This window comes from Rhinolophus sinicus, linkage group LG05 (assembly GCF_036562045.2).
Source record: "Rhinolophus sinicus isolate RSC01 linkage group LG05, ASM3656204v1, whole genome shotgun sequence".
In the NCBI taxonomy this organism is placed as follows: Eukaryota; Metazoa; Chordata; class Mammalia; order Chiroptera; family Rhinolophidae; genus Rhinolophus; species Rhinolophus sinicus.
Genome location: NC_133755.1, coordinates 158,662,620 through 158,676,772, shown reverse-complemented (window position 1 = coordinate 158,676,772; position 14,153 = coordinate 158,662,620). Strand labels below are relative to the sequence as shown.

The window sequence follows — 14,153 nt, the reverse complement described above, 5'->3', positions numbered from 1 at the left end:
GTGATATGACCACCGTGATCCTGGCCAACGGCGAGTTTAGAGCAGCTGATTGGGCACCTATTGTCATCACTTGTAAGAAAGAAAACAACAGTCATAACCATGAGAAAGAACTGAAAATATTTGAAAAGATAACAGCCAATAAAATATCATAATGGTCAACTTTGTATAAGGTAATACATTTCCTTTCTATTATTTCTATCTTACATAGATAGGAATAAACTGGTATTAGATAAACTGTTGAATGCCTATTGGAAACATGAAGGATTTGAATATTTGGTGAGTCATGATGAAACAGACTGAAAGAGATTAAGAAGAGAGAGAGAAAGAGAGAGAGACAGAGAAAGAGAGAGAGAAATTAATTGAACTTTTTTATATAACTTGGATTATTTGTTATGTAGTTTCCAAATTTCAGCTTAATTTGATTTTATTCAGAGACAACCTAGTAAAAATTCTTCTGAAATAAATTATATATGCCAAAGTCAAGACTGTGGACTGACCACACACATTTATCTCTTCTTCTTCCTAATAACCTAGGAAATGGTTATAAAGAAAACAGCCCCTCACACCTTCCCTCCCATACACATATACATATACATATATATAATATATACTATACATAGATACATATATATACAAAATTAATAAAGAAGACAGAAAGTAGACCATCAGCAGACAAGAAATGTCATCAAATTTCTCTAAGAGAATAGCAGATTGAAGAACGGTGGTGTAGTGAGTTGAATGGTGGTCCCCAAAAAGATGTCTGCATCCCAACCCCAAAAACATGTGAATGTAAGCTTACATGGAAAGAGTCTTTCCAGATGTAATTAAGTTAAAAATCTTGTGATAAGGATATCATCCTGGTTTTTCTGGGTGGGTCCTACTTAAATTCATTGACAAGCATCCTTATAAGAGTGAGGCAGAGAGTGATTACACAGACAGAAGGGAAGGTTGTGTGAAGATAGAGGCAGAGATTAGAGTGATATGACTACAAGCCAAGGAATGCCAGCAGCCACCAGAACCTACACAAGGCAAGGAACATAATTCTCCTCAGAACTTCTAACCAACATCCTGATTTTGGACTTCCAGCCTCCGGAACTGTCAAAGAATAAATGTCTGTTGTTTTAAGCTATCAAGTTTGTGTCAATTTGTTATGGAAGCCACAGGAAGTCAACACAAGTGGTTTCTAAAGACACTAGGAAAACTGGCCTTGCAGAAATACAGAGAAGATCAGAAAATACCAGTTGGAAGCAGGAAGTAAAATGTGGAGTTAAAAATAGGGGGAAAGTGAGTATAAGTTCTAATCATTGTAGATGAGGAAAAAAGTTCAGAGAGATTGAGTAATTTGCCTAAGGTCACATGGCTCGTAAACGTGGAAGTGGGATTCCAGAGTGTGCGCTCTTATTTATTGTACTCTATTGCTTCCTTATATGACTGTGTTGGGAAGAGACGGACGAGAAAGGTAGAAGGTGATCCAAATGAGTTACATTGTCTCTGTTAGCAGTAGACTAAGGCAATATTGAAAACTGATGAATTAAGAAATAATGATAAGTGGTAGAGAAGTGTTTAAAAAAAAAAAAAAAACAACAAAATTCAACCCAGTAAATTGAAGATCTAATTGACTTTATTAGGTGGTTCATGATCCCGGCAGCATCCCACTAAGCAAGTAGAAGAGCGCTCTGAGGGGGTGTACAAAATGGAAGGTTTCTATAGGAAGAAGGGTGGGGCAAGAGAGCTGTTAAGAAAAGAAAGGATTGTTTTTAGACTAGGACAGCATGGGCAGGGGAGATGGAAGGGTTTTTATCCTGTAGATTGTCTCTTCTTTCTATGAGGGATAGAGAGGGCTTAAGTGACAGATTATCTTACTGGTGCTTGACCAGAAAATTCCAGATTGGTTGATTATATTTCTAGGCAAGGTTAAAACAGCAATTAGGCCAGGTATTAAATCTATGTTTGGTATCATGGGCGGTAGCACAAGTGACGCCATTTGGGGACTGTGGTTCTCTCTTTAACAGACATAATCACCAGAAGAAACAAAAGCAGAAACTGTCTAAAGGAGGTTACTGTCAGGAGCAGCACTTTGGGGAGGAAGTGGTGAACCAGGGATTTGTCATTTTCCCTTGTACCTCTTTCTGTACTATTAGTGCCTTAGTTTAATAATAATTTATTCTAAACATTTTAAAAGACATAAAATTATGCATTATCTCAGGTCAGAAAAGAAAAAAATGGGCTCATGAAGCTAAATCATACAGAAAAGTTATGTATTTTTTAATATTAAATACTAATTATACAAAGATAATCTTAAATGTGAAAACAAGGAAAGTCCCTTCTCACTTGTGGTAGTGATATCTGACCTGAGGCCCTCAGAGAAGAAGGCCTACTAGTTATTCACAACAGTGTTGGGAAAACCCTATTTTCACACTTCATAAGAGAGAGGAAGCTAATTCTCAAGTCAGTAAATACATACCATTAAACAATAAGATGAAAATTTAAGCATTAGAAGCTACAAAAGGCCTTACAACTCAGGAACAGGAAGGAGTGCCTGAAATGTGCCTTTTGTTCAGTCAGAGGACTTCTCATTGTGGATGAAAGATGAACTTTCTGGAAAGTGGTCTTTAATGACAGGAAAGGGCTCCAGATTCTAAGTGTTGCTAGACTGACTCTGGTGCTTTAGGCACCATTCTGTACTATATTAGTTTAGAAACTATATTTTTCAGCCTTGTTATTTAATGCATCTCATCAACTATTATAAATTCAAACTAGTAGATTAAACATCAGTAAATTAAATAATTTTCAAAACAAATGGGTGCATAATGATATGTAATAGTAAGGCCTTTAAGCTGGGATCTGGTAAGGACCCACGATGATATATATTGATTTGCTGCCACCTAGTGCTCTTTGCTTTAGAGACCTGGATTGAGATATGCTGAAATGGATTTTTTGTTTGTTTTTTGAAATGGATTTTTAAGTCTTTCCTTAGTCCCTGTAGCAGTTCCTGTTTTTCATGGGGCCTTCTGAGACGTAATCAAAACACTTTCCAAGCAAAATGGTATACATACATAGACAACAAATCTATAAACAGTTTATACACTGTGGAAAGCTCAGCGAATTCTGACCTAACCCATATCGATCTATAGGCTCATCAAGCATGTCACCACAGAAAGTTTATAAGGAAGGCTCAATTATTTCAGTAAGTCATCTGCTAAATTTGAAAGAAAATCACTATTACCGGGCAATTACTATTAACTCATAAAAGTCCCTGCTATGTGTATTGTGTTCAGAGAGAAGGAATTCCTTTTTACCCAATATGTCAAAGAGATACTCTGCAAAAACATAGTCATATATATATTTCATACATATAATTTATACATTTCATATATATATATATATATATGAAATCAGCTAGAAATAAAAATTGCATTGCTTGACTCTTGGAAAAATAAAAGAACTTCTCAGGGGCCCAAACAGAAGCGAGAACTAAAACAAGAGTCGTAAGCAGGGACTGAAGCCATTCCTACTCCTAGAGGCATTTGCTGATACCCTGAATATAGTCCTAGAATATAATGGCTTCCTAAAACATAGGATATAAGGTCTTGTTCTGTGTAGAAATTAAGATCTCTGCATAAAACTGGAACCCTCAAAAGACTAACCAGCAAGGGGTGACGAGGAGGATTGAATGTCGGTTTAAATTTGTGTAGAGAAAAAAAATCTTCCCTTTGATTTGTAAACAACCTGTATTACATGGGGTTTGGGTTCAAATCTATACTAACCTGATAGGTTGTATACGGAGTATAAGAAAAGGCTAAAGGCTAAAGATTATCCCAGGGTGTTTGGTGTTTGGCTTGAGTAACTAGAAAACTAGAGTTGCCATTATGTGTGATGGAGGAAGCTTCAAGGGGGGTTTTTCTGAGTTGGTAAAAGATTAGGACTTCAGTGTCAGAAAAGCTAAGTTTGAGATGACTATTAGACATCTAAATGGAGATATCTAGCATGCAGTTAGAGAAATGAGTCTGAAGTTTGGGAGAGAATGGACTGGGGAGATACTTGTTGGAATAGTCTCTATGACAATGAGACGCTAGAGACTGGAAGAGATCACCATGTTAGTAAGCATAGATAGAGAACAGGTCCAAGAAGTTAGCTCTGAGATACTCCAATGTCAAGCCAAGGAGATTAGCAAAACCAGGCAATGGAGACCTAGAAGGAAGAAATGCAGGAAAATGTGCAATGACTGGTTAGAAAATATAATAAGAGAAGTTACTGCATTCAAAATAGCACCAAAATTATATAAATAACTGCGGGATAAATTTAGTAATAATATGAGAGACATGTGAAAGCTCTCTTAATTTAAAACCAAAACCTACCATATCACCTTTTGTCATTTTTATTGTAATTGATAAAGAGACTCTAAAATAGAAATTATATAGTATGAAGCCATTAAAATGAATGACATAGATGTATATTACTGACATTTAAGCTTTCTAGGGTAATAATACTTGATAAAGACAAACCAAGGTGGCGGGACAAGAAGTTGTCTTAATAATTTAGTCTATTTAGTATATACATGAAAGAAAGTGTGCAAGAATGTATTAAACACTATTACCAGTGTTTAACATATTGCAGACTTTCAATTTCCACATTATAAACATCTGGGTGATTGAATTTTTACTATAAGTACATATGAAAATAATTAACCAAGTTAGAATTTTTAATGAAGTTTATATGGCATACATAATAGCATGGAAATGAAATTGTAATATTAATTTAAGAAAGCAGAAATAAACATTTTACATATGGTATGACCAAAATTAGAACACGAGTGGAAAACAGACTGAAAAGAAATTTGCCAACAGAGCTGATTGAGATTCTCTTTGGGTAGTGGTGCTCAGTATTTTTTCCTTTTTAACATGGTTCTATATCTTCCAAATTCTCTATAAGTTTCCCTACTTTTATTGTTTCTGTTTATTATGAAAATTTCTAAACACACATAGAAAAAGTATAATGAAATACCAGGCATCTTCGAGTTAGCTTCAACAACCATCAAAATTTAGATATACGTGTGTCATCTTTCTACCATCTTTTTTTTCTAGAATATTTTAAAGCAAGTCTCAGATATCTTGTCATTCTATTCTATGCACTTTAAAAACTCATGTTCTTACATTACCTTTATTGTATCTATTAAGAAATTAACAGATACACTAATATCATCTAATATTTACCCATATTGAAAAATCTGATTGCCTACCAAACATATTTATGTGAATATTTTGTTCTGAATGAGAGCCCACTTATTACATTCTGTTATATCTCCGAATCTTATACCAACAGTGTTATGGACTAAATTGTGTCCGTCCAAAATTCATATGTTGAAATCCTAACCCTCAGTACCTCAGAATGTGACTGTATTTGGAGATATGGTCTTTAAAGAGGTAATTAAGTTAAAATTAGGTCATTAGGGTGGGCCCTAATCCAGTATGACTGATGTCCTTCTAAGAAGAGAGAAGGACATAAACAAGTACAGAGGGATGAGGATGTGAAGACACAGGGAGAAGGCAGCCATCTACAAGCCAAAGAGAAAATAGGTCTCAGAAGAAACCAACTGCACTGACACCTTGATCTTGCACTTCTCACCTCCAGAATTGTGAGAAAATAAATTACTGTTGTTCAAGCCAGTCTGTGGTGCTTTGTATGGCAGCCCTTGCAAACTAATACAAGCAGTAAGACCAACATCTGTTCTGATGGTCAATGCACATCCTGTACTAGGGATTAAATATTTTGTGTATTAATCACATTTGTTTTATTGAATAAATTCACATTTTTTTATTTATTAAATATTTTGAATACCCTAAATCTATTTCGAATGGTTGTGCAATTGTATTATCATTAGTACCACTACTACTCTTAATTGCCTGCCTCTCTAGGACCTGTAGAGTGACCTAAGTCTTGCACTCTTCGTTAACAAAAGCAGCTTATCTGATTTCTCCAGCCTGAATAGGGCTCATTAATATGTTTACTACATATACACCCACCTGCGTACTGGATATATCCCACTGAAATTAAAACCTCTTTTCCTCCATAGGTGCTTTTCCTGCATTTCCCTTGTTAATTAATTAGCCATTCTCAGTTGCCTGAGCCAGAAACCTCAGTACCTTTAAAATGTTTTCTATAATTTAAAAATACTTTTAAACTTACAGAGAAATTGCAAGAATAGTATAAATAACTTACACCTTTGCCCAAATTCTCCAATTATTGACATATTACATTTGTTTTATCATTTTCTGTCTATATATATATATACACACACATATATGCATATATATTATATGTACACACACACACATATATAATGTATATTTTTATTTATGTATTTATATATACTTTTTTCTGAACCATTTAAGTTGCAGACATGAAGCCTCATTACCTTTCAATAGTTCAGTATGTATTTTCTAAAAACAAAGACATCTTTGTCATGCAGGGACTCTGGTACCACTCCCTGCCCAAAAACACAGAATATGGTGAGGCCAAAAAGGAACACCCACGGAGCCACAGGTAGGGGGTTCATACCGCTATATTCTCACTGGCAGCTGGGTTGGAGACACAGGAAGCAGGAGCCACACGATCTGCAATCTGCTGTCAGTTTCTCTGCCAACCAACCAACCTACCAAACCCCTAGCATAGCCACTACAGTTATATTAGTGGCTAATGGCTAACCAGTAACAGCTGATGGCCACCCAGCCACAGCGGATGGCCATCTGATTACAGCTGATGGCCATCTAATAACCGAGCCAGCACCTTCCCATGTGAGGCCGAGAGCCTGGAAACTGTTCTTTGAGACACTCTGTCCCCACAATCTTTTACAGAATATGGTAGTCATCAAAATCATCTAAATCACGACCCCATTCAAATTTTTTCAATTGTCCCAAAAATACTCTTTATAGAAAAAGGATTCAATTCAGATGTTCTATTTAGTTGTCATGTCTCTTTAGTCTTCTACAAACTGAAAATATTGTTTAGGTGTTCCTTTGTCTTTTATGACCTTGATGCTTTTGAGAGTACACGCCTATTATTTTGTAGAATGTCCCTCAATTTGGGGTCCTCTGATCTTTCCTCATGATTAGATTCAGGTGACGTGTTTTTGGCAGAAATATCACAGCAGTGTGTTATAAGTATCTCTCACCAGGTGACACACAGTGTTGATTTGTCCTATTACTGGGATAGTAACTTTGGTCACCAGTGCCAAATTTCTGCACTGTCAAGTTTCTATTTTTTCCCTTTGTAATCAACAAGTATTTTGTTGGGAGATATTTTGAGACTATATGAATATTATGTTCCTTTCAAAATTCTTACCCTGTAGTTTGGGCATACATTGATGATTCTTGCCTAAATCAATTTTTGCTGTGACAGTTGCCAATGGTGACGTTTCTACTTATATTATTCCTTCAACACGTCAATTAGCATTCTAAGGTAGGCAAGAACTTTTTTTTGTCCCCATTTTAAAAATCCATGTATTTATTTCAGCATGAACTCAACTATTTCTATTTTATTCAGTGGATCAAAATCTATTAACACTATAGTGGTTCTCAGATTGACCCAGATGTGGCCAATGAGGCCTCCTGCCAGTTGGTTTCTATGTCCTCTTGATCCATCATTCTTTGAGAACTTCCTTAATTTCTAGCTCAACCAGATTTTCCAGGCTCATGCTGTACTTTCTTCCCTGCTGCTACTCTGGAATCAGCCATTTCTTCAAGGGGCTCTAGTTCCTTTCAGAAGAGAATGGTGTTTAGGAACCATGATCTGGGGGGGGGGGGGGCAGGGGGGGGGCGCGATTAGCTCAGTTGGTTAGAGCGTGGTGCTAACAACTCCAAGGTTGCTGATTCGATCCCCACATGGGCCACTGTGAGCTGTGCTTTCCTTGGAAAAAAAAAATCCAAGATCTTGGCATTGTGTGATAATTGCTTCTAGGGTATCATCGCTCCTACACCTTTTCAGCAGATAGAACTAAGAGGAAAGAACGATAGATAGACAGATAGATAGACAGACAGACAGACAGACAGACCGACAGATAGATAGATAGATAGACACCTACATACACATATACTTTTATCTGTATTTCCGTATGTGTTTACATATATATTGAAAACTGAGTTTACAAATTCAATACCCCAATACTACCACAAGGGCCATTCTGGAATTCTTCCTTTCCCTATTTGCAACTCCCTTCTCTGTTAGGGAGACTTGGCTCCCACTAGCCTCAATATAGTTATTTCCTCACTTCCCTTTCATGTAAACTTCAGGCCCTGACATGCTTGCTACCTCTTCACTTGGCAAGAAGAAGGCAAACGAGCTGGTTATCATGTTTTATTCCTTCTTTTCACTCAGTCCTCCATTCAATCAATCATCAAGTCTTGACATTTCTATGTCTTAAAAATCTCTTGAATTGGTGCACTTCTCGCCTCTGACTGCCCATATCACCACCATTTCTTATATAGCTAACAATAACAGCATCTTAACTCATATCCCTATATCTAAATTTGCTTTCGTCCCATCGAATCATCCACACTGCAGCCAGAGTTACCTTTCTGAAATTAAAATTTGACCATTTTATTCCATGGTTAAAAATCTTTAATGATATCTCGTTGACCCTATAATACTCAAATCTCTTCATAACTTGCTTATCTCTCTTGTCTTACTTTCTCCCAAAGCCCCTCACCTCACTCTTGACTTTTCAGTCAGCCATGCTGAATTTATTCCAGTTCTTAGATTGTGCCAAGCTTTCTTTAAGTGAACTCTATACCCCACTTTCTTCTATCCAGAAACCGTTCCCAACCTGGACAACTCTACATATTATTAAATGTCACCTCTGCTGTGAAACATTCCCTGCCACCCCCTACCCCACCCCCATTATACCTGGGGGGCGGGGGAAGCTGTTGTAAAGGTCCGGGCAAGAGATGACTGGTATACATTTCAGCCAGTCTGATAAACAGCAGAATGTGTTATGAAAATACCTAAGAATGAGCAGCCCGAGTTATAACCTCTCTTTGTAAAAGTAGGTACTTACATCACAGTTGTGAGGACAGATGAAAAGTACATAAAACACCTATAATGCACAGCTCTTAGAAGCTCAATATACAAGGTAGGACAATTAAGTTCATGAACTCATCCTAGAAAAAGTGCTACGTACCTCACTGATGAATAGCACTATGGTCATTTTCGAAGTCCTCCCCTTGGGAAGCTATGCACTGATGTCACCTAGTCCACCCTTCAAAGCAATTTTGGAACTCTTTTTCTGGAATGGCCACCAGAGCTGTCATCGTATTACCCTTAATGTCCTGAATGTCATCAAAATGGCTTCTTTCAGTATTTCCTTTATCGTCAGGTAAAGAAAGAAGTCATTGGGGGCCAGATCAGGTGAGTAGGGAGAGTGTTCCAATACAGTTATTTGTTTACTGGCTAAAAACTCCCTCACAGACAGTGTCGTGTGAGCTGGCGCATTGTCGTGATACAAGAGCAATGAATTGTTGGCGAAAAATTCAGGTTGTTTTCATGTAACTTTTTCAGGCAGCCTTTTCAGCACTTCCAAATCGTAAACTTGGTTATTTATCCAGTTGGTACAAATTCATAATGAATAATCCCTCTGATATCAAAATGGTTAGCAAGATCGTTGCAACAAGTTCGTGAACTTAATCCACAGACCTCGTATGTCATCCATTACTCTGTTCACAAATGTTCATGAAGCAGCAATTATTTGATAGGTACTGTGCTTCATGCTGGGCCTAGAAAAATTAAAGTACAATGCAAACAATTAAAATATCATAAATGAGTGTCCAAAGCATAATAGCATATATGATAGGAGTGTTTGGAGGAATTAGTCAACCTACTTAAGATTCAAAGGATGAGACATTTGGGCTGAGCCACGCAGAAGTACAAGTTTACAAGGAGGGATTTTCAGAGAAAGAGCACAATATGTGCAATAGATTGTTGTGGTGCACCTACTTCAATATTGCTGAAGCATAAAACAGAAACGAGGCAATGAGAAATGAAACTAGTCAGGGAAATGGAGTGTCTTGTATTATAGGCAAAATAACTAGATTTTTCTCCTACAGATCATCTTTGAAAAATTTTCAGGAGAGTGGCATTATCAGATTTATATTTTTAGTGAGCTCATTCTAGTTAGCAGTGTGGAGAATGGAATTCAGTGATCAAAACTTGAGTCAGGGGGCTGATAAAGAGGCCCTCTTATTATATAATCCCTGCAAAAAGCCATGAAGGCTGGCTTTAGGCAGCGGGGGGTTATGATGGATAAGCTCTACACTGGAGATGTTAAAAAGGTAGAATGGACATAACTTGGTGTGAGAGGTATTTAGGATGTTTCATACGTGTCTAACCACAACCCTGGGAGGATGACGGTGGCTTAAACCAAGATAGTAGTCCAGAAAGGGAAGTAGGTTTTGAGTGGAAAGGTGAATAGTTCACTTTGAGACGCACTGGATTGGTAATATTTCTCAGCGCCTTCTCACAGGATTTGGAGAAACATTAAATGAGATGTGCTTTGCAACGTATGGTGATGCCAATGGGAATGGAAAAGCTGGCCTCCAAAGAAACAGGCTCTCAATGTACAAACGAAGCAACAGGTTATTATAGCGCGTGAGTACAACTACAGAAAATTCAAGAGTCGAGGAGTGACTTGTCTAGTATTTTTCCATCCCTGGTGACTCAGGGCTAAAGATGGCGCTTGCGGCAGAAACTAGAAAGTGGGAGGGGGTATTGGGTGTAGGAAAAAAGATGACGTTTTTGTTCTGTTTTAAATACATAGTGAGATAACTCACCGCCAAATGAATCGTGGACAATTTTTTCACTACATTTGGTCTGTAGTACAACTTTTCATTCTCACGCTTAAAAGAATGTTTCATTTTGGGGCGCCATCGCGTGGGGAGTGATGAATCTGTTTCTTTCCCTCATTCACGTTTCTTATGTTTGGTGCGTTCCCAGCTCGCTCTGCCCCCTACCGTTCTACCCAGCGCTGGCTGCAGGCCAAAGGCGCAAAGACGCTTTTGGGGGGCGGGCTGAGGCTCGAGGGGCACCTGCGCATTCCCGGGGCCCCTTCCCGTTCAGAGGTAGTGGATTCTTCTCCCGTTGAGGGCCGCACAACGGCCTCGAGCTTTCCGCTCTGACTCCGGTTGCGGAGCGCGTACCCAGCTGCAGTGTGTGGCTTCGCGAAGAGGCGGGCGCGCACGCAGGCCGCCTCCGCAGGCGCCGCACTGCAGTATCTACCGGCGGAGGCAGAGGCGGCGCGGGGCGGGGCGGGGACAGCGGAGGGGCGCGAAGCGGGGCAGCGGTCCAGACTGGGCCGCATCGGTTGTCAAGGGAACGGTGGCGTAGGTAGGTGCTGACGTCAGCGGGCGGCGCGCTGTCTGCACTGCCGCATCCAGCGCTTTTTCAGAGCCGGGGTTACAGGCGGCCGGGGGTAGCCCTGTAGGCGTTGTACTCCCAGCGGGCTCCTCGTAGCGCGGGAAGCCGCTTCGCTTTGTCCCGGGGTTGGCTCCGGCGAGACGGGCTGTCTGCCGCTCTGCGATCTCCTTCCCGTGAGTACGCAGCAGGCGCGCTGGTGGCGGGAGCCTGGGCCCAGGCACCCGGTCGGCCCCGGCCTTCCCGGGGGGCAGTGGCGTGGGGGGCTGTTCGGATCCGAGGGCGTGGAGGTGGCACTGCGCCACTGGAAGCTTGGCGGCCAAGCGCCGCCGAGCGGATGGATGTGGTTTTGGCGAAATACATCAGCATACTTTTCTGCTCCCTTGCCTGGGCTTCTTGGCTCCGGAGTTCAGCGTTGTGTCCTGAAGGAGTGAACGTAATCTTTGCTTCTTCTACTCCCGATTATGCTTTAAATGCTTTTAAATCAGATGCGTAGTAAGTTCGCTTTTTTCTTTTTAGGATGCCAACCTGGTGCTGAGTGTTGAACCTGAGAATACCTTGTTAATTACATCTGAGAAAACGTGATCGATGCGTTACGTTTATAAGAGTCGAATTACATGAATAGGGTCTTTTCGATAGGTATAAAAATAGGAAAAATACGTAGGCTATTTACAAATCCCTACCAAATGGTTGTGCAGCCTCTCTCTTTTCGAATTTGGGATAACTGGAAAATAGATGACCAGGCTTATTAAATCTGTATTTACTAAAATGTAAATATGAATATAGGCTCTTACCACTAAAGTATAGGAGTTTTTGCTATGTGGATTTAGTGATGTCTTTTATCTGCATGCTGGATGGTGTTCACATAAGTGAACTCACATAATTAGGTGTATATGTATAATCATTTTTTTTTTCTTTTTACCATTTTTTTCTCAGACTTTTCTGTCCAAAATGCCCTGATACCAGAGGAAAAGGAATATGGATCCCCAGGGATCTGGAGCCTTAACTGATAATTGCTGAGCCAACTCAAATTATGTTTCTCTTTTCTTTTTAATGTCTTCAGTTTTATTCTTAAAAATCTATGCATAGCCTGTTCTAATGTGGGAATTGTTTGTTTTGGACACACCTCCATCTTTAAGTAAAATTGGAAACTCAGGTATATATGTACTGGTTACCCATGGTTTTGATACTTGATAATACACATGCAGGTATTTATTTGAGAAAGAGGATGAATGTTTCTGCTAAGCTTTTCTACTGCAGTAGCATTTTCAGTGGTAGGCACAGATTGTTAGTATATGTACTGCCGAGGCAAGCACGGGCACAGAGTTGTAAATTCCTTGTCTGTGAATGTGCTCCCCACAAGCGTACGTTACTAATATGAGAGTGTATGCTCTTAGGAAAGTCAATCCTGAGATGGAATTTGGTTTCTTAAAAATGTATTGAAATGTTCATTTTTTACTTAAAACATTTAATAAAAAGTGTGTTAACATACCAAGTTAGATGTTTACTGCCTTTCAAAATTTAAAAATTGTTTTTGTTTTAAAAATGTAAGTATTTTATTCAAATATGATCCAGTTTGCTTCTTCACCTTATTTTGGACTCTAAACTGATCCAAATGTACTCAAGTTATTTGCATACGATTGAGATAAGAGAAATTGGTGTAAACATGATGAGTTAAACCTGATTGGTATAAACAATGACATAATTATGCCTGAAGAATACAATTTTTATTTGGAACTTTCACATTCCAAATAAATCCTCTTTGTTTTGTTAGGCTCCTGATTGAATTAATGCTTTACTGCAACGCAGTGTTGCCCATAAAGCTGAGATATGATCACTGGTGAGACTTGCATGAAATGTATGTATACAATCCATATTGTTTACTTACTTTAAATTTTGGATTATTTTAAGGGATACTTTAATAGATTAATGAATAAAGTAGATGTCATCAACCAAATATTAACATTTAGAGATATTTAAGTGTTCAGTATTCAATTTTCTATTTGATATTGGTGATTAAGGTTAATAGTATTCAATAGATAGCAGTTTGTGACTCAGCTGGACAAAGTAAATAATAATTACAACATATGGTTAGTTTTCATTCTTTGCTTTCAAAATGGATGTTTTACTCTAAGCAGTCAGAGACAAACTTTTTTTTAAAAAGCAAGCTAGTAAATATTTTTAGGCTTGGTCTGTGCTACAGCTATTGAACTCTGTCTGCCATTGAAGCACAAAAGCAGCCATAACAATTCTTAGCAGAGTGGGCATGGCTTTGTTTCGATACAACTTTATTTACACGAACAGGTGACTGGCCTGCAGGCCTCGTTTGCCAACACCTGCTCTGGGGTATTCATTCATTCATTAAGCATTATTTATTGAATACTTGTTTGAATATTTATTCTGTGACAGACCAGACCGCATGATACCATGTTTCGCCAAAAATAAGACTGGGTCTTATATCTTTTGCTCCAAAAGACGCATTAGGGCTTATTTTCAAGTTAGGTCTTATTTTTGGGGAAACACGGTAGTAGCTGGGGATATAGTTATAAACTACATAGTATAGAGAAAGAGACGGATGGTATGTTTATTTATGTAGATATACAAGTAATTGTACAATTTCAAGTTGGGTTAAGTGTTGTGAAGGAAAAAAATAGTCTCCTATGTGAGAAACAGAAATTTAGACGAGGTTGTCGAGAAACAGTCCACTTTAGAGGCAGCATTTAAACAGGCAGCTTAATACAAGTCAGGCGAGG

At 38.6% G+C, this 14,153-nt stretch overlaps 1 protein-coding gene across 13 annotated transcripts in view; it reads left to right on the top strand.

Annotated features, from left to right (window-relative positions):
- The first annotated feature begins 11,243 nt into the window (after positions 1-11,243).
- The window catches only part of AHI1 (Abelson helper integration site 1), a 170,077-nt gene continuing 167,167 nt past the window's right edge, over positions 11,244-14,153 (top strand). For 4 of the 13 annotated variants that reach the window (XR_012496754.1, XR_012496755.1, XM_074333619.1 and 1 more), the window contains exons 1-2: positions 11,382-11,576; positions 13,175-13,258. Coding sequence is in view for 10 of the 13 variants with exons in the window: in XM_074333619.1 (XP_074189720.1) it covers positions 13,231-13,258 (28 nt within the window). In the remaining 3 variants the exon portion in view is untranslated. The other 9 variants (XM_019732750.2, XM_074333616.1, XM_019732749.2 and 6 more) reach the window with 9 other exon arrangements.